The sequence below is a fragment of the Penicillium maclennaniae genome (genome assembly GCF_028827695.1).
Source record: "Penicillium maclennaniae strain IBT 15551 chromosome Unknown utg000003l:1.0-5670915.0:1.0-5674809.0, whole genome shotgun sequence".
NCBI lineage: Eukaryota > Fungi > Ascomycota > Eurotiomycetes > Eurotiales > Aspergillaceae > Penicillium > Penicillium maclennaniae.
In genome coordinates, this window is record NW_026623215.1 from 4,327,539 (window position 1) to 4,353,597 (window position 26,059).

The 26,059-nt window shown below is 52.6% G+C and overlaps 12 protein-coding genes across 12 annotated transcripts; 4 read left to right on the forward strand and 8 right to left on the reverse strand.

Moving 5' to 3' along the window:
* Positions 1-259: 259 nt before the first annotated feature.
* On the forward strand, positions 260-2,062 carry N7477_003735 (sugar porter family MFS transporter; the record flags this gene model as incomplete). The annotated part of the gene is made up of 2 exons (XM_056965398.1): positions 260-548; positions 597-2,062. 2 exons carry the CDS (start codon positions 260-262, stop codon positions 2,060-2,062), a joined length of 1,755 nt encoding a protein of 584 aa, XP_056825351.1.
* Positions 2,063-2,617: 555 nt separating this feature from the next.
* On the reverse strand, positions 2,618-3,601 carry atfB (bZIP transcription factor atfB; the record flags this gene model as incomplete). The annotated part of the gene is made up of 1 exon (XM_056965399.1): positions 2,618-3,601. The coding sequence occupies one exon, from the start codon at positions 3,599-3,601 to the stop codon at positions 2,618-2,620; it is 984 nt and encodes a 327-aa protein (XP_056825352.1).
* A 776-nt stretch (positions 3,602-4,377) lies between these two features.
* N7477_003737 (uncharacterized protein) lies at positions 4,378-6,588 on the reverse strand (the record flags this gene model as incomplete). Its single annotated transcript, XM_056965400.1, has 3 exons — positions 4,378-5,027; positions 5,085-5,405; positions 5,457-6,588. 3 exons carry the CDS (start codon positions 6,586-6,588, stop codon positions 4,378-4,380), a joined length of 2,103 nt encoding a protein of 700 aa, XP_056825353.1.
* A 482-nt stretch (positions 6,589-7,070) lies between these two features.
* On the reverse strand, positions 7,071-8,505 carry snf4 (AMP-activated serine/threonine-protein kinase regulatory subunit SNF4; the record flags this gene model as incomplete). The annotated part of the gene is made up of 6 exons (XM_056965401.1): positions 7,071-7,250; positions 7,307-7,416; positions 7,481-7,837; positions 7,904-8,053; positions 8,113-8,236; positions 8,362-8,505. 6 exons carry the CDS (start codon positions 8,503-8,505, stop codon positions 7,071-7,073), a joined length of 1,065 nt encoding a protein of 354 aa, XP_056825354.1.
* A 462-nt stretch (positions 8,506-8,967) lies between these two features.
* N7477_003739 (uncharacterized protein) lies at positions 8,968-11,083 on the reverse strand (the record flags this gene model as incomplete). The annotated part of the gene is made up of 2 exons (XM_056965402.1): positions 8,968-10,570; positions 10,626-11,083. The coding sequence occupies 2 exons, from the start codon at positions 11,081-11,083 to the stop codon at positions 8,968-8,970; spliced, it is 2,061 nt and encodes a 686-aa protein (XP_056825355.1).
* Positions 11,084-12,374: 1,291 nt separating this feature from the next.
* mdv1 (uncharacterized protein) lies at positions 12,375-14,540 on the reverse strand (the record flags this gene model as incomplete). Its single annotated transcript, XM_056965403.1, has 4 exons — positions 12,375-13,465; positions 13,553-13,729; positions 13,793-14,393; positions 14,457-14,540. 4 exons carry the CDS (start codon positions 14,538-14,540, stop codon positions 12,375-12,377), a joined length of 1,953 nt encoding a protein of 650 aa, XP_056825356.1.
* A 532-nt stretch (positions 14,541-15,072) lies between these two features.
* Positions 15,073-16,105, forward strand: N7477_003741 (chorismate mutase ARO7; the record flags this gene model as incomplete). The annotated part of the gene is made up of 3 exons (XM_056965404.1): positions 15,073-15,143; positions 15,312-15,963; positions 16,028-16,105. The coding sequence occupies 3 exons, from the start codon at positions 15,073-15,075 to the stop codon at positions 16,103-16,105; spliced, it is 801 nt and encodes a 266-aa protein (XP_056825357.1).
* A 160-nt stretch (positions 16,106-16,265) lies between these two features.
* N7477_003742 (protein-transporting protein BCP1) lies at positions 16,266-17,228 on the reverse strand (the record flags this gene model as incomplete). The annotated part of the gene is made up of 4 exons (XM_056965405.1): positions 16,266-16,520; positions 16,553-16,816; positions 16,871-17,107; positions 17,157-17,228. 4 exons carry the CDS (start codon positions 17,226-17,228, stop codon positions 16,266-16,268), a joined length of 828 nt encoding a protein of 275 aa, XP_056825358.1.
* A 458-nt stretch (positions 17,229-17,686) lies between these two features.
* Positions 17,687-18,604, reverse strand: N7477_003743 (uncharacterized protein; the record flags this gene model as incomplete). The annotated part of the gene is made up of 1 exon (XM_056965406.1): positions 17,687-18,604. The coding sequence occupies one exon, from the start codon at positions 18,602-18,604 to the stop codon at positions 17,687-17,689; it is 918 nt and encodes a 305-aa protein (XP_056825359.1).
* A 687-nt stretch (positions 18,605-19,291) lies between these two features.
* N7477_003744 (uncharacterized protein) lies at positions 19,292-19,718 on the forward strand (the record flags this gene model as incomplete). Its single annotated transcript, XM_056965407.1, has 2 exons — positions 19,292-19,555; positions 19,617-19,718. 2 exons carry the CDS (start codon positions 19,292-19,294, stop codon positions 19,716-19,718), a joined length of 366 nt encoding a protein of 121 aa, XP_056825360.1.
* Positions 19,719-20,275: 557 nt separating this feature from the next.
* On the reverse strand, positions 20,276-21,772 carry N7477_003745 (alpha-mannosyltransferase; the record flags this gene model as incomplete). The annotated part of the gene is made up of 1 exon (XM_056965408.1): positions 20,276-21,772. The coding sequence occupies one exon, from the start codon at positions 21,770-21,772 to the stop codon at positions 20,276-20,278; it is 1,497 nt and encodes a 498-aa protein (XP_056825361.1).
* Positions 21,773-22,806: 1,034 nt separating this feature from the next.
* Positions 22,807-25,244, forward strand: N7477_003746 (Zn(II)2Cys6 transcription factor; the record flags this gene model as incomplete). Its single annotated transcript, XM_056965409.1, has 2 exons — positions 22,807-24,697; positions 24,769-25,244. 2 exons carry the CDS (start codon positions 22,807-22,809, stop codon positions 25,242-25,244), a joined length of 2,367 nt encoding a protein of 788 aa, XP_056825362.1.
* Positions 25,245-26,059: the final 815 nt, after the last annotated feature.

Below are 26,059 nucleotides of genomic sequence, written 5' to 3' on the forward strand. Positions count from 1 at the left end.
AACCACAGTCCATAATGGTGTATAATTGTCACAAGTCTCAAGTCTTATACCACACTAACACAATACATGACAAGATTGCGTGATCCAGCCACCTCATTGCGCATCGGCTGTCGGCAGTCCATGACATAATACATGCAAATCCGGAGAATCAACAGAAGCAGAACCAGCGTGAACCAGACGTTCGAGGAGTCGCTATACTTCGACAGTGCCTATCCATTCCTCTCAGATGAGCTAGCTCGATTCTCTCTTCTCCGCAATTATGTCGGACAATGTGAGCGCTGGTCCATCAGGAACCGCCACCCTCGCTCCAACTCCTGGACCCATTGTCTCTACTTGGCGGGCTCGCTTGGATAGCTGGTGGAACGGTACTTCGACTTCAATTGCTTCATACTCCCAGCTTCCTCAGGCCTACGACGAAAATCAATTGGATCAGCTCGATCTCGGAATGGAGCCGTTACGTCTCTCCAAGGCTCGGTGGCGCACATATTGGCTAGCTGTCGTGTTATGCTGCGGCGGTGCACTATTTGGATATGACTCTGGTGTTATCGGTAGAGTGCACTTCATACATCAGTTGACTTCATCCTAACCCAATCAAGGTGGTGTGCTCACCTTCAAATCATTCCAATCGTCATTTGAATTCAGCAGCGCAAATGAAACTAGCGTAAGCTCCATCGCCGTCGGCATCCAACAAGCCGGCGCCCTCGCCGGCTGTTTCATCATCTGGCCTGTTACCAACCACTGGGGTCGCAAGATCGCCATGATGTCCTGCTCTGTGGTCTTCTGTATCGGCGTTATCCTAGAGATCATAGATGCCCATTCGCTACCACTCTTCTACGTCGGTCGAGTAGTCTGTGGACTCGGCGTCGGCGGCTCAGCAACCGTCATCCCAATCTACATGTCCGAGATGAGCCCGAAAGAAATCCGCGGCCAACTGGGTAGCTGTTACCAGCTCACCTACACTATTGGAATCCTAGTCTCTTACTGGATAGACTACGGCGTCAAATCCATGCCTTCCACCGCTACCCAATGGCAGCTCCCTGTTGGACTCCAACTCGTCCCTGGTGCATTAATGGGTCTGGGAATGTTCACGCTCGACGAAAGTGTCCGCTGGCTCCTAGCACACGGCAAAACAGATGAAGCATGGCGCAGTCTAGTCTGGATCCGAGCCGGTGATGGTCCCGCCGTAAGCGATGAATTTGCCGAGATGCGCCGGGGCCTCGAAGAAGAGCGCCACGCTACAGCGGGCTTCAGACCCCGTGAACTCCTTGAATGGCCGAACATGCACCGTCTGCTTCTCGGTGCCGGTCTCTTCTTAGCGCAGCAATCAACGGGCTCGACGGCACTGGCTTATTTCGGTCCGCAATTCTTTTCCCTGCTCGTCGGGCCAGGGGACCAGAACCTACTGCTGACGGGTATCTTTGGCGCTATCAAGGTGGCAGCTTGTCTGATCTTTGTGCTTTTCATGTCCGATCGATTCGGACGGCGCCCGGTGCTGGCTGCAGGGGCTTCATTCATGGCCATTTGTATGCTTGCCACGGCGGGTGTTGTTAAAACCTATCCGCCACAAGATGGAGTCGTTAGTTCGGCCGGCATTGTGACCATCGCGCTGATCTATCTCAATATCATCGCGTATAACTTTAGCTGGGGCCCACTGCCGTGGCCATGCACTAGTGAGATCTTCCCGACACGAACCCGGGAGCCTGGTGTTGCCCTTGGTGTTGGATCGCAGTGGTTGTTCAACTTTGTTTGGAGCTTCTCGACGCCTTATATCATGGCTAGTATTGGGTGGGGGACGTTCCTATTGTTCGGAGTGCTTGATATTCTCATTGTGGCGTTTACTTTCCTCTGTCTCAAGGAGACTGCCGGAAAGACGCTCGAGGAGATCAACGATCTGTTCGATGGCATTGATCCGGATAGTGAACATAGCCGGAAGAGTTCTGACCTGAATGTGGCCACGGGCTCGAATGAGCAAGATGATCTGGACCGCATGGAGACGGCAGACACTGTAGATACCGCGAACAAGTATACCGCTCACCTCGAGTCGACCGCTGGACGGACCTGACTCCGGTACATCAAGTTAGGACTATACTGCACAGAGGAGTGAGACGTGTTTAAAAAGGTACCTAGGTATGGATAAGTCAAGGATACCTGCATGAGCACAATATCGTCAGGTTCCTCAAGGATAAGGTGCTCCTGCTCTTGGTAAACAATTCTCCTCTCTCCCAATGGAAGCATACAATACGCTACAGGGCTATGAATATTCCGGGATATTGCTGAAGCACTAGAGGTTCTCCAGAGGTTCTCCAGAGGAATAGACAAGAAACAATCGAATGAATGTGAAAGTGATGACACCCATTTCAAGACCTACTCACTCTACCACGCATGGAAGCAAATGGAGAAAGAAAGACCGCCAAGTCCAATGAACTCGCATTAGCTATCAATTGCCACCTTTATAAACTCCGAACACCCTCCAGCCATTCCGACTGGATCGCAAGTAAAAAAGTTGCAAAACGAAAGTTTCCATCCGGGTAAGCTTTTTCTTTTTTGGGTGACGTTTTGTCCATCACTCCGACAGAAGCCATCTCCATCCGACGCACATCTCCCATTCATTATCATGTTAAACGTTGATCAGATCATCGAAGGTATCGTCTGCCGAAAAGGTGTACGAGGACTCGGAAACTAGCGATGCCTCTGAATTACGACGAAGCTGTTGTTCAAAGGCCTCTGCCGCTGCCACCGCAGCGGGTTCCAGCTGCAGTGGATCGAATCCGAAAGAGAGATTCGAAGTTGTTGCAGCCTGGCTGGTCATCGGTGTTTTGGTCGGTGGAAGCGTGGGAGGAGCTCGGGGCGGCGAGACGGGGATGTGGTCCACGATATTGAGTGGTGGGTCCACTGGAGCTGGGGCGGGCGCTGGGGCCGGGGGCGGGCCGTCGCTATCAGTGATCTTCTTCACCATCTGTGCAAGATGAAGCTTAATGGGCTCATCGCCGCACTGGGCATGCTTCAGGACTTCATTCTTGAGGCTCAGGATCTGTGACCGCAGACTAGCGATTTCTCCCTGCAATCGCTCTTTTTTCTCCGACTGTTCTTTAAAGCGATACTCCAGCTTCTGTGTATGCTCTTTCTTCTTCTGTCGACACTTGCTCGCCGCGAGACGATTGCGCTCGAGGAACTTGGCCCGTTTCGCTCGCTCTTGAGGAGGGAGGTCGTCGAGGTCTGGGCTCAGACTATCTGCTGCGGTTTTGGACTCGCACAGGCGGCGGCGCTTGCTGGCGCTCTCGAATTCGAGGCTAGATAAGTCGCGGGCGTGGTCGTCGTAGGGGGGCGGTGTAGGTTGACCATTGCGGACCTGAGCATTCTTGAGGTCTCGTTCGAGGGTTGAGCTGGCAAAGGCCGTTGCATCGGGTTTGGTATCCCATGCCATGCCCATTGTTGGAGAGATGGGACTGAGGCCCCAGAATTGTGGTTCGTCTTCGTTGATTGGCAATCCCAGAAACTCGCCGGAGAAGGCGTTTGGCGCTGTGAAAGGGGAGGGTCCGACAGTGCTTCCAGTGTCGGGGAGGTGAAGGCCGCTCGGCAGGTTCAAATTCCCCGTTGACATGGCAGGGTTTCAAATGGAGGAAGGTGCAACAGTCGCGAAGCTGGGACTTTGTCTCTCGGATTGAGTAGCTTCCTTGCCTTGGGAGCCTTGGTAGCCTTTTGAAATTTAGGTAGTTTGGTAGTTTTTGGCAAGTCTTTGTTTCGGTGATCAGGCCAGGTACAGCTCAGTTCACCTCCCCCCAATCATGGAGTCTCGTTACAGACCTGACTTTTTGACTCAGGGTTTGGGCAAAACAGAAGAGGAGAACCACGGTCGATGAGTCGGCCGGTGCCTGAAGAAGTGTAGGCCCAGGTATCGGTCGGTGGGAGCCACGGTCGGACAAGACTTCCAGCGGTCCAGCAGTTCCGAACGAATGCCCGTGCAGAACGCGGTTTGGAATCCGGTGGCACAGAGTCAGGCTGAGCTGATTGTACAGGACGAGTGGCATACTTAATACCAAGGCCAGCCACGGTTGATCTGCCATCCCCAGCACCAAGGCACATCTTGTTAAAAGTGAAGCTAGAGTCTACGGTCCTGACATCACTGAGGAGAGACACCATGAATACGGGATCTCAAGCCGCCCAGTCATGAAGGTCTAGACGAGGATCTAAACCGGGTTGGGAGATAGAAGTGGGCAAAGTGGAGAAAAAAAGAGGGGCACCGGGTCTGGCAGTATGTATACACTTGGTTGAGAGAGCTATGCCCAGCTCTGTAGCTTAAACATAACATTTCCCCAATGGGAATTGTTACAGAGTCTCTGCCTTCATCATAGTAAAGATAAATAACCCGCATGAATCTCAGCCCCGATGGCCTGGTCCGCGAGCCCATTCACGCATCTTCCGGCTTACGCCGCTCCAATGTTCAAGGAGCAGCCCCGCCACACGTTGCTCCTCGATCTCCCGTTCCACTTTCTCCTGTCCAGTATCTCGAATGTTCCTTCCTATCAGCAGCGGACCGAATACCCGGCCCAGCCGATCGGCATCAGTCACGCTTGCCATCGGCCGGGGGACATTCCCGGAGAGTTCCTGCTGTGCGAGGCGACTCATCTCTTGGAGCATACCAGTGAGCAGTCCGAAAATTGCGCAGATGAGCGCACATTGCATCTCGCTAGTCAGCGCGATAATAGCGAGCGAGATCAGACGCACTCGATGACTTGTAGAGGTTTCGGAAAAATAAATAGATTTCAGAGCCTCGTAGAGTCGAGCAGAGCCGAGAATGCCGCCTGGCAGTCCTTCCAGCAAGGCCTTGAGCGCCCAGGCCACGACCAGTGCATAGTGCGGCGAGGCGTCGGTTTCATTTGGGGGCATGGTGATCACACGCATGGTGAGGGCGATCTGACTGTTGTCTTTCTCGGCGGAGAGAACATGCTTGGCAAATTCGTCGTACAGGCCGATGGCCCTCTTGATGTTTCCCGGGTCGAGGAAAAGCCTGGCCGAAGTACTGGCACCTGCAGGAACCGGAGTTAATTGGCCACATCATGACGTAGAACTGGTCGATCGCAAACCTCGTTTTCGCAAGTACATCACGCACATCACAATACATGCAGGTAGCTGCAGCGGAGAAGGTGCCAGGTGTGAAGGCAGAACGATAAAGCTATGGCCTCCCAAACGCGCCAGAGTCTCGATAGATCGGCCTTGCAGAGAACTCATGGGATCGGTCCGGCGTCCGAGGCTAGCAAATGTCCTGGCTCGTCGAAGTCTCGGGGCCCGCGGCTGAGAATCAACTTCCAGGGTCAGGCTCGACTGCACGGGGCGAACTCGATGAAACAATCGGTGTCGGCGGGATACGTTCTCCTCGTCTGCTCTTGGCTTCTCGTCAGCGTCGGCTATAGACATTTGTCAGGTATGACTCGTAACAGCAGGTTGGATTGACTCACAGCCAGGATTAATGTCCTCAGCAACAGCAGGATGAATATGAAACTGAAGATTCAACTCCGCAGTCAGTGCATTGAATGCGACACTCGCCTTTGTTGGGTCGAGGTGGCTCAGTCGACTGCCTCGACTGGCTTGACTGGCAGCGGAGGCATGACTTTGCGTAGAAGCCTGACGTGTGCCGGCATGCGACTTGGTTGATGGATTTAGTGTGCTCTTGGTTTTCGCGGATTCCAGTTGTTCCAGCGAATTCCCAACCGACCTTGCCCCATGTTTGTCGCTGTATTTGGAGGACTCACGGCTTGGGAACGAGCTTTCCGTAGCTTTGCCATCAGAGAAAGGATCCGATGCTGCAAGAGGGTGCTCTGAGAGGGGGTGGGGCGGATGCTGCTCCAGGACGGGGTAGTCTGAAAGAGGGAATCCCGGGGAAGGATGCTCCGAGAAGGAGCAATGTGATGCATGCTCTGATCCGTCAGAGTGCGGGTGGAAGTTCATCACGTTCTTCAGCCAGCCTTCTTCCAGTTCCTGGAGAGGGATCTGGGATGGGTATCGACGAACGGTCAAGGCAGTGTCCTTGGATTCATGGGAGTCAGCTGTCTGGGCGCTGACATGGCGGTTTGTCTCTGTGCCTTCGAGATCAAGTGGGGTATTTGAAGGATTCAGGTCTCTCTTGACAGGATCGGTGGTCGCCTGGGGCCCGTCATCGCCAGGCCCAGTCTGCTGAAGAGCTTCCCTCATCGACAGCACAGAAACTCGTTCTTGATATTTGCTTCCGCGCAGGCGGTGCACAAAGTTCTTGAGGCGCTTGGAGCCATGCTGAGACCGGGAAACTTCATTAGAATCACTGCTCCTGTGAGCAGATGCCGCGCTGATACTAATTTGCGCATTGAATTCAGTATGGGAAGGCGAGATATGATCGTCAGCTGAGCTCGATGTTGCATTGCCAGCAAGCGAAGTGGACGTTTCTTCGTGGTCGATCAGAGACCACCCTGGCTCATCAATGCTGTTCACATTGTGCCCAGGCTGGTTTGGCAGCGGTGCGCTTCTCGAAAGCCGCAATAGGGGCCAGGCGCGACGAGTCGAACGGGTAGCTTGGGGAGCACTGGACGGACGAAATAGCTTTTTAAGAAACGGCATGGTAATAAGAATGGAGGCGCGATCTGGATCTTAGGTCAAGTCATTGCAGAAAGAGAAACACAAACACAGCGGGACTCGAAGGTTGCATGTATGGGAAAGCGCATCGAAAAGAGAAGCTGCGGTCTACGCGCAACTTCCAAGTTGTCGCATTGGTATTGAGTTTCGCCTAGATCAATTGAACCGAGCATATGGCTAAAGAGTATCACATAGTTCAAGGAGATCTATTTGTGCCGTGTGCCCGAGGCTGAGGCTTTCAGGGGCCATATTACCTTTGTACAAACAACAACCCACAAAGTAGCAGAGCCCGTCGGGTATTTTCAGCTTTGGGGTAAACAAATATAGAATCGCAAACGCCGGTATCATGCAAAACCTCGGGAATATGTATAGTTGGTAGAAGACCCAAGCCAGACTTGATCATACTTCGTCATTTTCTTCGCAGTGGACCACCCGGTCCGACCTATGCGCAATGCTTTCGTAGGAGGTCATTCTTCGGTTTCTCCCTCGAGGAGGATGTACTGGAGGATATCACTCAAGGTGAGAACACCCTTGAGCTTAAAGTACTCATCCACAACCACTAAGCGGTGAACGCGAGACTTGCGAATGGTGTCGAAGATCGTGTCCAGTCCGTCATTCAGCGAGCAGGTGTAGATCCCCGGGAATTCCTGCGGTGAATGAGTTAGCTTGTAGCCCAGTGAAATGGCTATTACCTGCAACTTACCGGCGAACGCTTCTTGAGAACCTCTCCCACCGTGAGGCTCAAATCATCGTAGACACCGCCCCGAATGAGCGCAATGACATCAACTGACTCGAATACATTGTACACAACACCTAGAACAGACGCAGATTAGTGAAATTTCCCCCGGTTATCTTGGAAAGGGAAAATGGCGCCTACCCTCCGAGTTCAAGATAGGCACGCTGGATATGCTGCGCTCGACCAGAATGTGAATCACGTCAATAACAGGCGTGTCCATGGAGGCCGTGGCGATATTATCATATGTTCCAATCAACAGCTCACCGAGCGGACGGCGCAGCTTCTGCGTATCGTTCACATTGACAGCGACGAACTTGAGAATGCGGTACTGCGTAATCACACTGAGCACATGAGATCGATCGGTTTGACTATCGTTCGTGACGAGGGGGATTCTGCGCGCGCGAGACTCGAGCATACGTCGACAGGCTTCGTACAAAGGTCTCTCGGGGTCAATGGAGATGGTCTCGGGCGGCGCAACGCCTAGGGCTTTCTCGACGTCTGTTCACTCCGATTCTCAGGTCAATAAGGAACGGTCCCTACGCAGGAGGAAAGTTGTGAACGCACCGCGAAGGCTGTCTAGCCGGAATTGGTCAATCTGATCAAGGGCGGCGGGGTTCTGGAAGCAGTATTGGATGACGTTGATGTAGTCGGAGGTGGTCAGAAGACCCGCGAACTTGGACGCTTTGGAGTCCCACAACGGGGCTGAAACGATGCCTGTACTTCCCGATTGCCCAGTCAGCCGACGGTTTCTGCGTTCACGAAGGGAGTCGTGCCATTTTGAATGAGAATGTTCAAGCTTTCCTTGACGGAAAGCGAGGTGTCGAAGATGATGAGTCGGAAACTGAGAGGGAGGACGTCGTAACTGGTGCGCACCTTCAGGAAGTTACGAATGGCACGCTGTGAGGCTGAGTTAGTCGAAATCTGGATATGAACCACGAGCCGCGAGGAGGGGGGGGGGACACGGGGAGAGTTCGTGGATTTCCCCCCCCGTCACCTAAGACGGGTCAAGGAAGCAAACTGACCAGGCCATGTCGCTCTTCCCGATCGATTGGTCTCTCGGGTTGGGAGGTCATTGGAGGGAGAAGGTACGAGGATGGCTGCACGAAAGGCGCGTGACCGAGGGAGGTGAAGGTCCCGAGAGGAGGGCGGGTGTCCGCCTTCGTCATGTCGAGGTGGGGGAAATGAGTGGAGTCCGGAAATGGGAGAAGGCATCCACGAGCAACTGGGTTGGAACGGCCTCCTTCTGCACTATATATCTATCTCTACGAGACCTTTTGCAAAAAGATGCCAATCATGGCCTCTCTGCACCTCTTCTTCTCAACTCCGACGGGCCAATGCTGCTGCCGCCTGATTCATCAGGCATGTATCGAGACTTCGACCGAAGTAGGGCTCCCTCGACAGATAATCTACCTCAAGTGAACCAGGATAGCCCGCTTCAAATTTTCAACCTTCATTAAAATATCTATTGATTACAAACTACCCAATCAATCCAATCCGAATACCAATATGAATTCCTCAAACGCCACCACAACTCGCTAAATGCAAAGTATCGCCCGAAACCACGCTTATCTCCTCCGACAGAGCACTTCCGTAGGAGCAAATCGTAACGGACCACCAAGGATCTCACATCAAAGATGTCCATGCAGCCGAATGCGATAGATACAAGTAATATCCGAGCCCCAATTCGATTTGACTCGGAAGACCACCTTGTCCACCCGGACAGTCGGAATATCAACGATGGCGTTAAGCGCGAACCGCTGGATATTGTTCTCGCGGTGAATATCATACTCCATCTTCCCAATGCGGTAGAAGTTCGCGCCGAGGACAGGGTCGTCTGAGTAGCTGCTTTCGGGTTCAAAGGCGTTGGAGATGCGAAGGGAGCTCATGAGCACATCATGCAGCGATTTCTCGCCCGGAATATTATAGCCACCGAGTCCTGCTTCTCGGGCGGATGGGGGCTCCGCGGACCGAATTTTTTTCTTTGAAGACCACGGCCACCAAGATTGCTCGGTATTATTGTTATCTTCTTGGTCTAGAGGAATGACGCGGAAGCGCGCCCACATTTCGATTTCCTTAGGAGCTGAGTCTGGATGGAGGGTAGTGCCGGCGGGGACGTGTTCGACAATTACCTCTTCAGGGACGATGTCACGGCCAAGTAGGACCGCGAGCTGGGTAACTCCTTCACGGGGTGTACTGCACCAGCAATCTCCTGTTTCTTCCCATGGTGAAAGAGCAGCCACGGGAGGAAGAGGACCTCGCCCAAAGTTGGCCCCGAGCCGGAACATTCTCATCACCACACGCTTAAAGTAGGACGGATGGTTTTCGCTTGCGGTGGGGGCGGTGTTGGCTGGGTCGACTATCGCTCCCATGGCTGGGGACAGGAAGTTGATTCTGGGTGGATGCCGCGGGCCCACGACGACTGGGACATGAATGTCGGTAGGACGGGGGGCGTTGGCATTCTCTGCCAGAACACTGCTGAGCTCGCGAGACATGGATGACATTTGAGAGTTCATCTTTGAAACCTGGTCTGTGAAACCGTGGAATATTTCGGATTCGGTGATATTTGGAGGTAGATTGATTCGGGGTTGGCGGAAAGGAATAGGCCAGCGCAGTTTCGACATCTTGTCATGTGGAAGCGCAGCCCAAAGACCCCCTTGTAATGCAAATGCAAGAGCCAGCGAGAGCAACAAGATGAGACCAGCTCTGATCCAGTTGGTACGATTCGGCTTTGGCATTGAGGTATGGGGCTGGCCATCGCGACTCGTCGGTCTGATTGATGGGAACCATTGTCGAGAAAGACTGTCCTTGGGCGGCTGGGGTGAATTCATCTCAAACCCGGCTTCAGCAGATTGAGAGCGTCGGAACATTGATGGAATAATCGTCCGCACGGGTGCGGTCCACGAGCTGGTAACGGGCTCAGCCTCTTGTTCCACGGCAACCTCCTCGACTGCTTCGGCTTTCTTGTCCTCTTCATCGTCCTTTCCTGCATCTGATTCTGCTGCATCTTCCTCCTCCGAGGAAGGCTCTTCCTCCTCTTCAATTGTTTCCTGGGTCATGGCCAGGCCAAGTCCAGAAGGACGACGAGGAGGCTTAGTGATGTTCTTGCCGTGGCGTTCACCACGGTATTTGCTTGGCCGTGTTCGTTGCAGATCATCCCCGTGGATATCACGCTCCAGATCCCATGACAATTCAGATACATTGTCAACCGAACTTTCCCGATCCGGGCTACTCCTGAACAGAAGCACCATTCAGACGGTCCCCAGCGCGCTGAAGCGGTGACGGATACAATGGCTCGTTCGACATGACTGACAAGCGACGTTGACGTGGAGGTTCCTCTCCAGAACTTGAGTCTGTAGATACTGAATTTCGGACAGGAGGCGAAGGAGTAGGTGATGCGAAACCGTCAAGATCCTGCTGGAGCTGAGCTTGATCGGGGGTTGGCTCCCTTTTTCGCCGAGTCCGCCTTTCGGGATTTCTTCTTTGTTGACTTGGCGAATCTCGTCTCTGTGCAATCTGGATACCTGCCTCAATCTTTTTGGCGATGTGGGCCGGACTGATGTTTGGATCCACTGGAGTCTGCGTGGGCAAAGCAGATGTTGTTTGGGCCCCATAATTCCAAGAGTTTGCGATTGGAACAGCAGGTAAGGCTACACCTGGGGAGTTACCAAGTAATGTCTCGAACTCGTCTCCAGAAGAGGCATAAGAATACCCCTTACTGAGTTTGCTCGCGGCTTTGCGAGGCATCTGCGCGCATTAGTTGTGGCTCTTTTGGTTCATTTCATGTCGCACTTATGTTCTCTCTGCCAACCCGTAAAAACTTCAAATCAAGGGACGGACTTAAAAAAAAAAACAGACCAAAGTCAAATTTGAAGAAAAGCAGTCATTACAGAGCGATACGATGAGCAACTCGGCGGAGTCAAGTGCCCAGCGATTCGAGGATGGTGAGACTTTTGCAGACAGGAATGTTGAAGGGAATACAAAGGGCTGATTTTGAGGTTCATGCACATCGAGGGTATATAAGAGTAGTTTATGGGTATGCCAGAGAATGAATGACAGGGGATTCGGGCAGTGCACGGATCTTGGAGGGAAAAGTAGGAATTCGAACTTACACCACTCTGTCGCGAAGGACCGAGCCTTGACACAGGCTCTGGTCACCAGACAGAAGTCTCTGCTCGTGAATACAATTTCACACAGGAATCAAGGAGCTGCGATCGTATTAGACACGGTTTAAAAAGCAGCTTGAACGAGCTGCATGGTCGTAACGAGGTATAAGTCATCCCAGAGTACCAGCACCAAAAGGGGTCCTGGCAGGGGACACCGAGTCTCCGAAGAACGGTCCGCGACGGAAGGTGACAAAGACTTACGATTGAAGCAGAAGGTATAATGTCAGTTGAGTTGAAGTGAGTCTGAAAGACGAACCCTGAATCTCAGTGTCGAGACGCGCAGACGCGCGAAACGTGAGCAGAAAAGATGTGGAGCCGTGATCGTCGCGAATCAGAGCCGTATCTGGTCAACCTTTAACCTTCCACCTTCAAACCTCATTACTACATACTTCTTACACTTTCATAAGAGGGGAGAACATTATGATTAAGTATCTCGAAGTTGCTATGCTCACACCGTGACAAAGATGAGTAACTTGCAGTTTGCATTTCGGGTGAAATTAATTCTCGCTTTGTTCCCAACCCTCCAGGCCCTCGACGGTACCATTCTTTGTCGCTTTGTCGAGTCCCTATTTTCCAGCTATTTTTAAGTCTCTTGGCAATGTGTTTTTTTCTTCTACGATCCCTACGAATGCAGTTTGAATGCTTTCTTTTCAAGCGAGTGAATTGTGCATGAACCATGGTGACTTGCACATAAGAATCGCGATTCCAAAGTCCCGTCACTCCGTTTGCGCCAGCTTGCTACATCCAGCTCTCTAGACATGAGATGAAATACTATACATAGGGCACAGGTGAGGGGGGGGAAGAGAGAGAGGGAAGGTGGCGAAATGCCGGTGCAAGGATGTACTAGGGGCGGGAGAATAGTAACATTGCATTTAACACGTCCAGGCGGCCAGCGTGCCGTCCTTGCGGCCTTCCACCAGATATCCGTCCTTGAGGCGAACGCGCTCCACAATTGCAGGGGCTGGACCCTCGTCGTCATCAATTCCAACGCCGGGGCCGCAATCCCAGTGGTGGGCATCAGCCTTGTCGTAGACCTTAACCACATTCTCGCCTGCAGCAGCTACGATGCGCTTGGAGTCGAACATCATGCTGGTGATGGGCTTCTCGTATGCGTAGGCATCGTAGATGGAGCCCATGCGCAGGTCCCAAATCCGAATACTACGGTCCAGACTGCCCGTTACAAGGTGCACGTCGTCAAACTGCAGGCAGGTCACAGGGCCAGTGTGGCCCACGAGGCTGCGGTGAACCTGACCACTGCGGAGATCCCACAGGCGGACCATACCGTCAGCCGTTCCGCAGGCTAGGGCAGCGTCAAAGCATTGGACTGCTCCAACGAAGTCGGCAGACGCGTCTGGAAGACGGCCCGACGGGCGCCAAGTCCCATCGATGGTGGTTGTAGACGAGGCTTGGGTCGCGGCCCATAAAATGTCAAGTGTCTGGACGCATCGTCCCTTGACCAAATCCCATTGTCGCAGTGTCTTGTCTGCAGAGCCTGAGATGAGTGTGTTGCCCTTGAAGTGGAGGGCAGTGACTTCGTCGACGTGTGCGTCCAGGGTGAACACATGGCAGTCTTCCAGGTTGGACGAGGGAGGCACAGGGGAGGCATGCTCCAAGGCATCCTCCTGCTCGTGACGCTCGTGCTTGTTCAAGCGGCCATCACGAGTTGTGGGCCGAGCGCGACTCAAATCCCAAAGTCTAACGGAAGCATCCATAGACCCCGTCGCCACAATGTTATCTTCCACCTGCAAGCATCGGACTGAGGCGTGGTGACCCTCGAGCAGGCCCGAGCATCGGCCAACATTCATGTCCCATACTCGTACAGTGTCGTCCAGTGCGGCACTGATCATAGTGCCGAAGGGGAAGTCGAAGTCAATCGCAGTGATCATATCGGTATGCGCTTCGATTTCCTTGATCAATGACCCTGGAGCGAAATGCTCGTGTAAAATCGGCATCGAACGTTTTCCTAGATTTCATTGTAAGCGATCATCTCCAGTCCGCGAGAATTCAGAGCTCCATACTTATAGATCTATGTCTTAAGCTTTTTGGCGACGGGTGGGCAACTTCTCATATATCGACTCCGACATAAACGAAGCGTCCATGGCAGGGACGCCGGCAGAAGTGATTGAATCGTCCGGGGCTTCAGAAGACTTTGGTGTCTCGGTTGTGGCAGATGTGTCGGGTGTCTCCTCCGGCTGTAGGTCTTCAAGCTTGTTGTCGAGTTCGGTCACTGTACGATGAAGGTTAGAATTGCTGTTCTCTTGTCAATGACATATGTGGTAGGGTAACCTACGATCGTGCTCCAATGCAGCCTCGTCCATCTCCAAGCCCGCTAGTCGATCGAGGACGATTTGGCGCATCTTGTGCAAATTGGCGATCTTCTTATCGATCTCATGAATCTCGGCGCTGCACATGTTCTTGCGAACGCCCATCAGATCCAACTTCTTACTGAGCGTTTTTCGCTCCTCCTTGAGCGCAGCCGGTCCCGCTGTCAAAGCTCCAGCTTTCTCGCTATCCTTGAGATGTTTTCCACCCTTAGATGGCCGCCTCCGGTGCTTTTTTTGACCACGTTCTTCTTCGGGTATGGAGGCCTGGAAGCCTTGGAACAAGGAGTAGGAGCTGTTGTCTTCGGGTATATCGGCGAGGAGTTCGTCGGGGAGAGAGGAGATGGCACGAGACCTGATCTCAGTGGTCGACAACCTAGATCGCATCAGATCGGTCGGAGTCGTCTGGGTAAGGGCGAACACATTGCGCTGCGCCTTCGGCCGGCGCAGTTCGCGGTGGATGTCGGTCATGGCATTCTGATAATGGGCCGGCTGGTTCTGGTCGGCCGGTCCTATCAAGTGTCCAGCCGTTGATGTAACCGTTCGACCAAATGCCTCTAGATGACGGGTCTATATCGGGTGTGTTAGCCCGCGGTGTTGAGGGGCATGTCGCGGGCGGCGAAAAAAGCTTACCGTGATGCCGGTGCCTAGCAAGCCATCGCCCTCGGCATAATCGGACAGACCGGAAGGCGAATCATCGCGACGGTGATTCTCCATAGCCTGGAGTTGTGGAGGGTTCAACCAAGACCCATGTGTTGGAGAGAAGGGAGCTCGGTAGATGCAGAGAGGTAATCGTCATGTGTCCACGCGATGATTTACCGCGTTCCCGGGTATGTACGGTACCTTCCGAAACAGTCTGAGACTCGGTCTCGCTTTCAATTGACATATCATTATTTACTTTGTTATGATCCAGAGCCTAGCAATGTGCAAGGTACCTCCACTTTGGGTGTTTTCACCTATTTGGTACCCCAGCTTGTGTAGGGTGCCCGGCAGGAAGCTTGGTACTGGTCAAGTACCAAAGATCCGATATACTGCACAGACGAGTTTCTGTAAAGTAAATAGGCTTTTTACATTCAGTGAAGAGAGCAGATCGCCTCGATTAGAGACATTGAAAGCATGACCACCCCTTGAAAACCTTTCACTTGCTGGTGTGCAACATAAATAACGGCAGGGCTGCGGCGCCCAAGAAGTCGATCCCGACATCGCAGACCCGCTACTTCTCTCCTCATTCAACTTCACCACCACAGCCATGGACACAGCTATTGATTTGTCCGATGCATCCAAGGCACTGGACCTTGCCAACATCCGCTTCCAGCTTATGTGAGCTTTCTCCAATCTTCAAGTCCTGAGAAGACAAGCCTTTACCTCGTCATGCCCCGCGGCCCCGCGGTGCATGCCCGCCGCGAGATACTTCGATCGGAGCAACCAGAGCTCGCACATATGAACGCACATTTCATAAGAACCGCTACTAACATATCAGATCACTAGTCGACTAGAGGACACAATCACCTTTCATTTGATCGAACGAGTCCAATTCCCCCTCAACAAGACCATCTATGTTCCCGGCGGAGTCAAAATTCCTTCCAGCGAGCTTAGTCTCGCCGACTACCTCCTCCGCGAACAAGAACGCCTGCAATCGCGTGTGCGTCGCTACGAGTCTCCTGACGAATACCCCTTTTTCCCTGATGTGCTCGAGAAGCCGATTCTGCAACCACTGCAGTACCCGCGCATCCTGCACCCCAACGATGTGAACGTCAATGACGTGATCAAGCAGCGCTACATCGACGAGATTCTACCCGCTGTGTGCCCGAAGTTCGGTCGGGAAGACCGTGGCGAGACCCAGGAGAACTACGGGTCGGCGGCGACGTGCGATGTTGCTTGTTTGCAGGCGCTGTCGCGCCGAATTCACTTTGGCAAGTTTGTTGCTGAGTCGAAGTTCCGGAAAGACCCCGAGACTTTTGTGCGTTTGATCAAGGCTGAGGATCGGGAGGGCATTGATGCTGCAATTACAGATGCAAAGGTTGAGCGGAAGGTTCTGGAGCGTTTGGGTCTGAAGGCTAAGACTTATGGCACTGATCCTGCATTTCCTGAGGAGAAGGGTCTGAAGATCAACATCGATGCTGTGGTCGCAATGTACAAGGTAAGAAATTGACTGTCTAGGGATTGATCTTTGAAAGGCAGCTATTGACATGTACCAATTATAGGAATGCGTCATCCCTCTGACCAAGGTTGTCGAGGTCGAATATCTTATGCAGCGCCTCAAGGGTACCCAATGGGAGTAAACAGCACTTATATCATGAAGTTATGAACTTTTGGTTTGGGGATCTATGGAATCATGCCGCTGATTTGAAGGGTACTAGAGCAAGCAAGCAAAAGAAACCAAATATATATAGAGAAGGTTTTTCGTAAACGGGACATGAAATGTAATGAACAATGATCCCTTCACTGTGGGTTCAAGTACTCCGTAACTGCCTTGACAGCAGCCTCGAACTTGGATCCATCGATCAGGGTCAAGCTCCCGTTGGTGCGGATACCGACTTCTTGGAATGCACGCTTGGAGTCGGAATGCCCGTCATCCTGCTGGTGTGTGTATTCCAGGGTACCGGAGCACACGGCATTGCGCTGGAGCACCTCGTCCTCGGGGTGGAAGAAGAATTGCTGAGCAGTCTCGCCGGCCTTCTTCTTTTCTTTTGAGGCCTCGCCTCTTCGAGGTCGAGCTTAGATTCGACTTCCTGGTAATTTTTCGAGATGATCACATAGTGCGAGAAGTTGTACGGCTCATTATCCTGGATGGCCCAGGCCATCTCCTCAAGCAGCATGTTGTACATCGGCGGAATGACCTCGGAGGGCATGTTGATTACTCGCTCGGTCAGAATTAGGCCGATTGGGGGCACTGGGGTCTGAGAAATGAGCTCGTGAAGGGCGGAGAGGGCAGGGTTGGCGGCGGCTTTGGTCTTGATGTACTTGGTCAATTCCTGGATGACGGGCTTGTCCTATAGGGATTTTAGCAGGGAACCATCAAGATTGTCACGTTCAATCCAATGTACCTTGTGCTCTTGGAGGTTCAAGACCGTCAGGAAAGCGTAAGGATCCGACTCGTTACCGTCGGTCTTGACAGTCGAGCCCAGTGTTGGCTGCGAGAGAATCAGGTCGGCCAGAGCGGACAAATCGAACATTTGAGCGTCATTGTCGAACAGCTGGCGGAGGAGGTTCTTCAGGCCGTGGAAATCGATAGCGGGCTGCGGATCGAACCATTCAAAGTCGACATTGACCATTTCAACGTCCTGTAGCGGGTTAGAGGTTGTCCGGCAAAGTGCAGCGCGGGGTGCTCACATCGTCGGACTCATCGTCGCCCTTGGTACCACCCATGGGCACGTCACCGAGATCCTGCTTGCGTTTACCCATGATTGTGTAATTTCTGGTGTTCCTTGAATGGTCGAGCGAAACAGACACTTTTGACGGCGCTCCGCCCTCGGCCGCTTGCGAACTTTTTCCTTATCGATTCTTATCGGCCCGATCTATGATGTTCGGCTTTCTGCGTGTATTGAGCAATTAGAGATGAGTAAGTACAACCCAGTTTGAAATGTGTAGTTTTGAAAGCGACTGAAGCTGCGATCACCTCTCCAGTTAGTATTGCTCATAAGGCGACGCACATTCTCAAGCAGAGTTCATGGTCAAACCAGTCGAATCGAATATATATACCCGACATAGCCATCAACCGTGCAAGGGTGCTTTTGTGTTGATCTCTCAAGTACTGTCAGTCACTAGGCGCCAACTTTAGTATTCAAGATCTGGAGATGATAGGAATCTGCTGAAAATAGTAGATATGCCACATGCTACGCTAAATGTCCTCTATGTGAATGCTACACATCATACTCCACCTGCTCAACAGTAGGCACCTTATTCAACTTGACATCGAAGAACTGCGCCACAAGCTGCACACAGTCCCAGATGACCTGGACCTCCTGCTGAGGAAGACCCAAGCGCCTCGTACCACGAATATGCCAGTGCGTCTCGTTCGGCAGATTCTGGCTCATGATACCCGGCAACACAACTAGCTGAGTATCCACATCATCCAGCACCTGACGATCCGACAAGAACAGCCCATAGGTAATCTCCTCCGAAAGCCAAGAGAAATCCTTGTGCGCAGCAAACAAATTCAACGTACTACCCGTGTTACGCGAGTACAACTTCTGCATCCATTCGGTGCCGCGGTCATGGTTGGCCTGGTCGCATTGCCAGCCTTCGCGCGTGAATGTATAATCTTTGTCTTCATCGCGCTCAACTTTGCTAATGGAAAGGATTGCTTCAATGGGCTTGCAGACGCCGACAATCGGGACGGCTTTGATCAGTGCTTCGCGGAGACGGCGGACTAGTGCCTGGCGGGCGGGCGAGGTCGCATACTCTGGCTGGCTGCAGAGGTACAAGCAGAGCTGGTCCGCACGCTCAGGATCTGGGCTTGCGGCTAGAGTGGCTGTGGCAAGGATATACCACTTGTCGCTGCCTAAGGTGGTGGTGCTGAAGCGGTTCTTCAGCTCTGTGAATAGCTGTTGGAAGCGGGGCTGGATTTCCGGCATGACGGCGGGTGGACTCCTTGTGCTGTAAGATACGGATGGTGTATGCTTGATGGGGTTGATCGGTGGGAGGAATGATTCCCTACTAAATCGGGGAGACTTGATCAGGGCACCAGGGGCAATGTTGATTGATTGCAGTATGCATAATCGTCGTAATGGACTCCGATGGCCGGAGTGGGCCGTGCGCAAGAATGGGATAGAGTACATTAGGGGCAATGATGATTTGAATCCCCATTCGTATCCAATTGCGATATCCACTATGTGAGAATAGCGTCGAATATGCAGGAATTAGAAACTCGTTTGACTTGGCCATCTGCTCCTACTCCACGGTAGCTCTCACCGGTCCTCAATGCGGTCAACCACTTCGACCCTACATACCACACCACGAAGTAATATAAAAAAAAAAAATCACATCTAAGGATATGGAGAATTCAATGGAATTTGACTCTGCTTGTTTCCAGTGATAGAAGAATTCTTTCAGTAATTGACTATCGCAATGACCACCAAAACTAATACTGCCACTGATGAAATGAGAGGCCGAGTGGAGTATACAAAGCGGAGCGATGGAATCGAAGCGGTGCATCAACGATGTCACCGCCCCCCAACAACCCTGATTAAAGAGGAGCCCTGACGCAAACCCGAAGAGAAAAAATAGGGTCCAGTGCACACGACCATCAAGCAGTGATCGTCGAAGTCGAAGTATTCTGGTTCTCGACCCACATATATGATCTCAGTGACTTCAGAGTGACATCACCGGTCTTCTCTCGTCCATCAAGTATAAGTTCGAGCGCTTTCAACGACAGCTACGACCATACTCAATTCACTCACATTCTCATCTCTCAAACTCTTCCCAACCGCTTTGATACCTTCAAATTTTCAATTCCTCTTTACATAATGTCATCCAGCGCTGCCCAATCCTCTGTCGGCTCCCGTGCCATCTACGAAGCCGGTGACCAGCGCAACGCTCCCCGATCTGAGCAGCAGGCCACCCCCTACAAGGAGGGCCAGAAGGGCAGCCACAAGAACCTCGACTCCAAGGACGAGCGTTCCATTGCCAACAAGCTTGCTTCCCAGGGTCGCAAGGACGACCCTTCTCACCACCACAACAACGAGTACGATCAGGAGGCCGAGCTGAGCAAGCAGGATCCTACCAAGCCCGTATGTTGCAATCCAGATTCATTATTTATTTATTCTACATGCTAATATGACTGCTTCACAGGCCAAGATGCACGGCAATGCCCCCTCCAAGGGTGCCCAGATCGACGCAGAGCTCCAGGCTGAAGATGAGGAGCGTCTGCGCCAGAAGGGCATCAAGAAATAAGGTGCTTGATGATGCTATAAAATTCCATACCCCCGTTTGGCATTGTCTGCTCGGATTCGATCAGGAAGGCGTTTGGGGAAGTTATTCATGTACGATATAACGATTTGAATCCTCGCTTTGATAGTTGAGGTCTTGAATGATATGATTGAAATCAACTTGTATGACCACCGTAAAGACCATCGTATCGTAAAAAACTTGAGGTATTTTGACATTTATATTAAGGTATTTCTCGTCACTCTTTTCGTATTAGATGCCATATGTGCGACATGGAAACGCAAATAATTAATGTGCAGCATGGGTCAAGCCCATATATATGCAGTGCCCTTCGAAGAGGCCCATATTGGGAGGTAGTGGATAAGTGATTCTCTCTAGGACAAATGAGGTGCCCCACTGCCCAAAGGAAAAGCACAGCTGTCCCGAGCTTCGATCCAACCATCAAAATGGGGGCTCACTTGAAGGCACTGCTGTTGGGGCTGAGCACTTCAACCATCGACCAGGCACACCTGGTATTTGAAGTTCGGCAACCAGAGTTTTCGATTATCAACGGAGCACAAGGCTCAACCTTCTCGGGTGAATTTCGGGTCATCGTCATGCGATTCCGCAAAGACGTTGTTCCAGTAGTCCTCAACCTTCCGACAAAGGCCTGCCTTGTCTTTCCACGATTCAAAGACGGTTTCATACTTGCAAGTGACCCACTTGATCTCCTCCCAGAAGGCCTTTTCAGCATCGAAACCGAACCGGTCGACAACGTCAAGGGGACCTGACCATGCCCGCACATCCGTACCATTTTCATCGATTGTGGGGGTGGTCTCCCAGCCCATACCGAAGAGATTGTCTCCAGGATTGAACTTGGGGAAGTTCGCATGAATGAAGAAGATAGCGGGAGGAGGTGCCACCGATGGGTCATTGATTCTCCATTTGCCCTGCGAGGTAAGGGCGTAATCCTCTCGTGGATCTGACTGAACCATAGCAGATCCCGAGTGTTTGATCGAATCGAAATGCCCGATCGGCTGCACTTTCTCACTCACCGTATAGTAAGGAGCTTGGAGTGCTGCGGCAGCGGCGGTGAATGTCTCCTTGTCTCCTTCTCCGGGGCCTCCCTGGGTCAAAAGTCGGAAGTACATGGAAGGACCGTGGAAATTGTAATAGGCGGCAAGTAAGAGAGGCGTGAAATGGGTCTTCTTAGACACGAGAATCACACCCGCTTCTGTAGACTGACGGCTCGTCATGGGTGGAACTGGCTGATTTGAGACCTGGTAGTATAGAGGGGATGCCGAGGAGAACCAGAAGTCTGGCCAGGTGACCATGCCGGTTGAAGTATATGGCTCCGAGTCCAGAAGCTCCTCGGGTTTATGCAGCGGGAAACAATCCGCGTCCATCCAAATCACTTCTTCAAAGGAGGAGAAGAGCATGGCGAAAATCTTGAGTTGATAGTGCGCGATGGGCTCCTTACCCACGACGTCACCGATCACCAAGCATTTTGCGTTCATCTCCGGAAGCACCTCATTACAGATCCGTTTCTCCCACTCCTCGGTATCTTTCATATATACCTCGACGGGAAGCGTGGACCCGGAGCGGCGAAGCATGCGCAGCGAGTTGATCACGACTGGCATGTAAGTCGAACCAGCCGTGGTTACGATTCCTCGCGTACCCGGAGTATGGCTGTGAACCGGCTTTAAGTCTCGAGCCGGTTGAGTGATCTCTTTCACAAATTGGTCATGCGCTCCTTCCAATAGCCACAAACACTCCTCCGTCACCCTGGATAGATCGGGTCGTGGGATACTTTCATTGGGATTGAAATGGACTGCGCGCGCACTGCCCAGATTCGTTGGCGGAGGGCAAAGAGGATCGTACTTGGTGATGAGAGGATGGAAGGCTTTCCAAAAGTCTTTTTGGCGTTCGACCAGAGGAACTTCGAATGCTGTGCTCGGTACCACGGAGACCGTAGATGAGGCGGTAGTCGGAGTCCAGTAGAGATACACCGTGCATACGAGCAGGGTAGCTAGCATGGCGAGGAAGATGGACCTCGCTCGGCCCGGCCTGAAGACGCCCATGGTCGAAGGGCGGCCGCGGCCGAGGCCTGGAAACAGGAGGGCGTGGCTTGTGTTGGCGTCACGGAGCCGATGCAAGACGGAGGTGCAGGGGTGGATTTGAGGGAGCCTCGGGGCGCACGGGCATTGATTGACAAAGTATGGATTTCAGGCAGACTGAAATTACCTTGAGCGATGTGTAGTCAGAAGGAAGTAAAGGTCCAGGGGTAGCGAGATGTAGTTGACGATGAAGATAAAGATAGGTGTGGGCGGCCCGCGCTAGGCTTGGCGATGTTATCATACCGACTTGGTTGAGGGACTCAGGCAACCACTTCGACATTGTTCCAGGTGTGATCAGATGGGGGTGAACACATGGGCAACGAAACCCATGAAACCCATTTCACCTCTGAATTCCCAAGGCAACCTCAACTGCAACTGCAAACCCACCCTGTACCGCACTACTGCACCACATTTGGTCAGCCTCGGCCTCAATTTGTGATCGGCATGCTATTGCTAACTTATGAGTCGCCTTCGTATTCCACAGAGACTCGGTCTAGCAATCTCCGATCAGGAATAAGTTGGACGCAATGGTGGAAATATCCCCCGTAGTGTATCACCGTAAGCGGCTAGAAGAAACCAGGCGATCCTGGATCATCCTGGGCCGGTGGAGACTTTTGAGCGATTTCCCCCGTCCTAGGTTCTGACTTTCTCGCATTTCGACACTAAGGCGCGGATCATATCCTCCCGGGAAGATCCCATATCCACCCCCCAGTTTTCCCTTTCTCCCTCTCTGACCCTTTTGACTCTCTGAATACCCTCGTCTCACTCTCCCAGGCGATGGCCTCTTGAACCTACTCCGCCCTCCGCCCTCCGCCCTCCCCCCTCGAACCCTATCAGATCCTGCCGTTTCAGGGCCCACTTTTCGACCCGTGCCCCGACTTGGTCAATTCTCAGATCTTCCTGGTCGACAAGTTCGTTACCCCGTGGCCACCACAGGCCTTCCCTGAAAATAGCCTCATGGGAACCCGACTTGGTGCCTATCGCGATACTCGCACATAATGTCCGAGACTGCAGGTCGCCCACGCGAGCCGACGCGGGAACCGGCCAAAAGCAAATCCCGCAAAACTGACCCGAATGCGCCGATTCGGAAACGACGGAAGAGAACAGTTGTGAGCGGTGCTCCGGATGACTGCTTCACGTGCTCCAAGCGAGGAGCTCGATGTGATCGGCGACGCCCATACTGTTCCCAGTGCCTCGAGCTCGGCCGCGAATGTTCTGGATACAAGACAACCCTGACCTGGGGGGTGGGAGTTGCCAGCAGAGGCAAGCTGCGAGGTCAGAAGCTCCCCGTCATGGACGAAGGGCTTTTGGAATCTTCCAACAAGACCTCTCATGCACAGCAGCGGTCGCCGCCCAGCAGCCAGGGTCAAGCCCAATCCTCATCACAACGGACCTCGACCACTCCTCCGGCGGCGCCCACTTCTGGCCTGGGCTTTAGTTCATTTGATGCAGGATCTTTCAACTCGTTCGACTCAGACTCGCGCAGGCCGTCAGTCGCGTCAATTATTCCTGATATGTCGAATGGCATGGCGTGGACAATGGACATGCCGGATCCCCAGACGTGGTCCAGCATGTCTGCTGCGCCTCCGCAGATCTCCGGGCTTCCATTACCAACCCGACCAGCGATGGGCAGCCGCTCGAGCCCAAGCATATCCTCCGAAGTATCGCTTGGTTACGCACCCTTGTTAAGCCCGGGTGCCAGTTTCGCCACACCAGTGTGGCCAGTGGCGAGGAATTGGCCGGTTCCAAATTCAACATCCCCTCAAGATGCGGATGAGGAGGTTGACAGGAAAAACCCGCAGTATTCGATGCTGTGGGATGCTGGTCACTCGCCCTCGTATTCTCAGCTGCTTCTAGCAAGATCCGTAGGACGCACACCCCGTCTGCGGTATCTCATCAGTTATTTCGCCGAAGTAATTGCCCCCATGATTGTTGCTTTTGATACCCCAACAAATCCGTTCCGCACTCAAGTCCTTCGCCTGGCGCAAGGCAGCGAGGCCCTCCAAGAGGCAATTGCGACTTTGGCCACAAGCAATCTACGACAGCGGCGAGAGAAGAACCATATGTCCACCGAAAGAACCCTCCCGGCACGTATGTCGTCTATGGCGCATCGTGCTCTAACCGATGAGGACTTTCAAGATAGATACGGAATTTCCATGTCGGAGGGTTATTTACGGGAAGAGAATCACCACCGTGGAATGGCCGTTAAGGCTTTGAATGCCGACTTGGCAGATCCACGTCGCAGGTTGTCGGATTCGGTACTAGCCACATTGCTGGTGCTTTGTTTGTTCCATGGCTGTGACACTGGTGTTGCTGAATTTCGAACACAGTTTGCTGGTGTCACCAGGCTCCTCGCCATTCGAATGCGGCATTCTCCCGTCTTAACGGATGATGTCAAGTGGTTCATCCGCATGTTCTCGTGGTTTGACACCCTCACTGCGACGACCAATGACCGTGATGTACAGCTTCGCGGCAAATGCCTGGAGATCAGCTCGATCACAGATGGGGAATGGGGCCTAGAGAATTTGGCTGGTTGTGATGGGCGTCTCTTCAAGATGATATCTCAGCTAGGTCGTCTAAACCTACTGAGTCAAGACCAACAGCCCAACGAATCTCGACCAGCAGATGTGACGATCCCTACCGCATCATTACCCCCATCCATGATCTTCCCTGGCTGGGATAGTGTTCCGTTAGCTTCTGGATCAGGAGCCATGACGGGTGATTATGGATACTCTATGCCCACTCCTCCACAAAGCAGCGACCAGGCTCGACGGCCTTCATCCCCGGCATTCTGGACCGAATGGTACTCATTACGGCAACGGCTCGAATCCTGGCGATTCGACCCACCAACTGGGCCACCCGTTGAGACCTCATTCCCTCGCCAACTCTGTCTGCATCCACCCTGTCCTTCAATCCCTCCAACTTGACCCCAACTCCTCCGACCTCGCCATCATACCGAGTGGCCAGCGAGAATCTTCAAGATGTCTACCAGATCTCTGAATGCTTCCGCCACGCAGCGCTTCTTTACTGCGAGCGACTTGCAGAGCCAAGTCTCCCATCCCAACATCCTCGCATCCAGCACCTGGTTCGTCTTGCTATGCATTGCCTCTTCGCTGTCCAGTCAGATGTCTACCTTCTGTGGCCGCTTTTCATCGTGGGATCAGAATGCGTTCAAGAGGATCATCGTTCCGCCATTCGAAATCGCTGCCGAGATATCTCCAAGGACTCTGGATTCGTGAATAACATTTCCTGTTTGGAACTGCTCGAAAAGATTTGGGCAGAACATTCCGAGGAGTCCTCATACCCTGTATATCCCTCCGAATTAGGTCCTCCGCCACCGCTGGATGGAAGCGGCAAGACCATGACTTCCCAAGCCTTTCGCTGGTCTCGAGTCATGCAGGCCAAACGGGGCGATGGAGAATACATGGTGGCATAATGATAGTCTGGCCTCCGTTAATCTTGCAAAGTTCATCACATGGCTTACCGCGTGCGGGTGCGGGTGAAGACTTCATGTTAGGGCATCTATTTGGGAGGACGGGGTTGATTTGGATATTGGCGACTTGGGATACCTGCACACTTAATGGTTATTTCTTTTCGTCTTTATATATATATATATATATATATATTTTGTTCCTAGAATCTGCTCATCGACTGTCATCCGCAGCGAAGCTGAACGTGAGCCGGGGTTGCATTGTACATACCATTGACTAATTTCTGTGCCCTTGTACACTGACCTATCACCCATTGCTCAACCGGGTAGTCTTGCCCTGTATATCTTTCAAGTAACAACCCTCCAATACCATTCTTGAGTTTTCAAATACATTTGAACGCCAACCCTGTATTATTAAGCTCTATCAACCTGCAAACCGGTGGAGCGCACGTTGAACCTTCGGGCCGTGGCGGGACGGGGAAGCCGCTCACAGAGAAACGTCACCGCCACACCTCGAACCCAGTCGCATAAAGGACCTAGCCCCTTGGACACGGGAAGTCGAGCGTATAGCTCGTATTCGTGACAACAAAGCCTGGACGATAGGGCTCAGGGCAAGGGCAACCACAGAACCCTATGTGATCAATGCGCACACAACGCACTGTATCAGAAATTTGACTCCCAAGCCCATAAAAAATTAAAAACAAATAAGAAATGAGCCAGACCGTCCATGGATGCACCAGATGCCCCTAGCACGTAGGCGCCGCCGCCAGCGCGTGGATGTTGTGATGCTCAGATCGAGCTCGAGCAAGGGGGTAGAATGA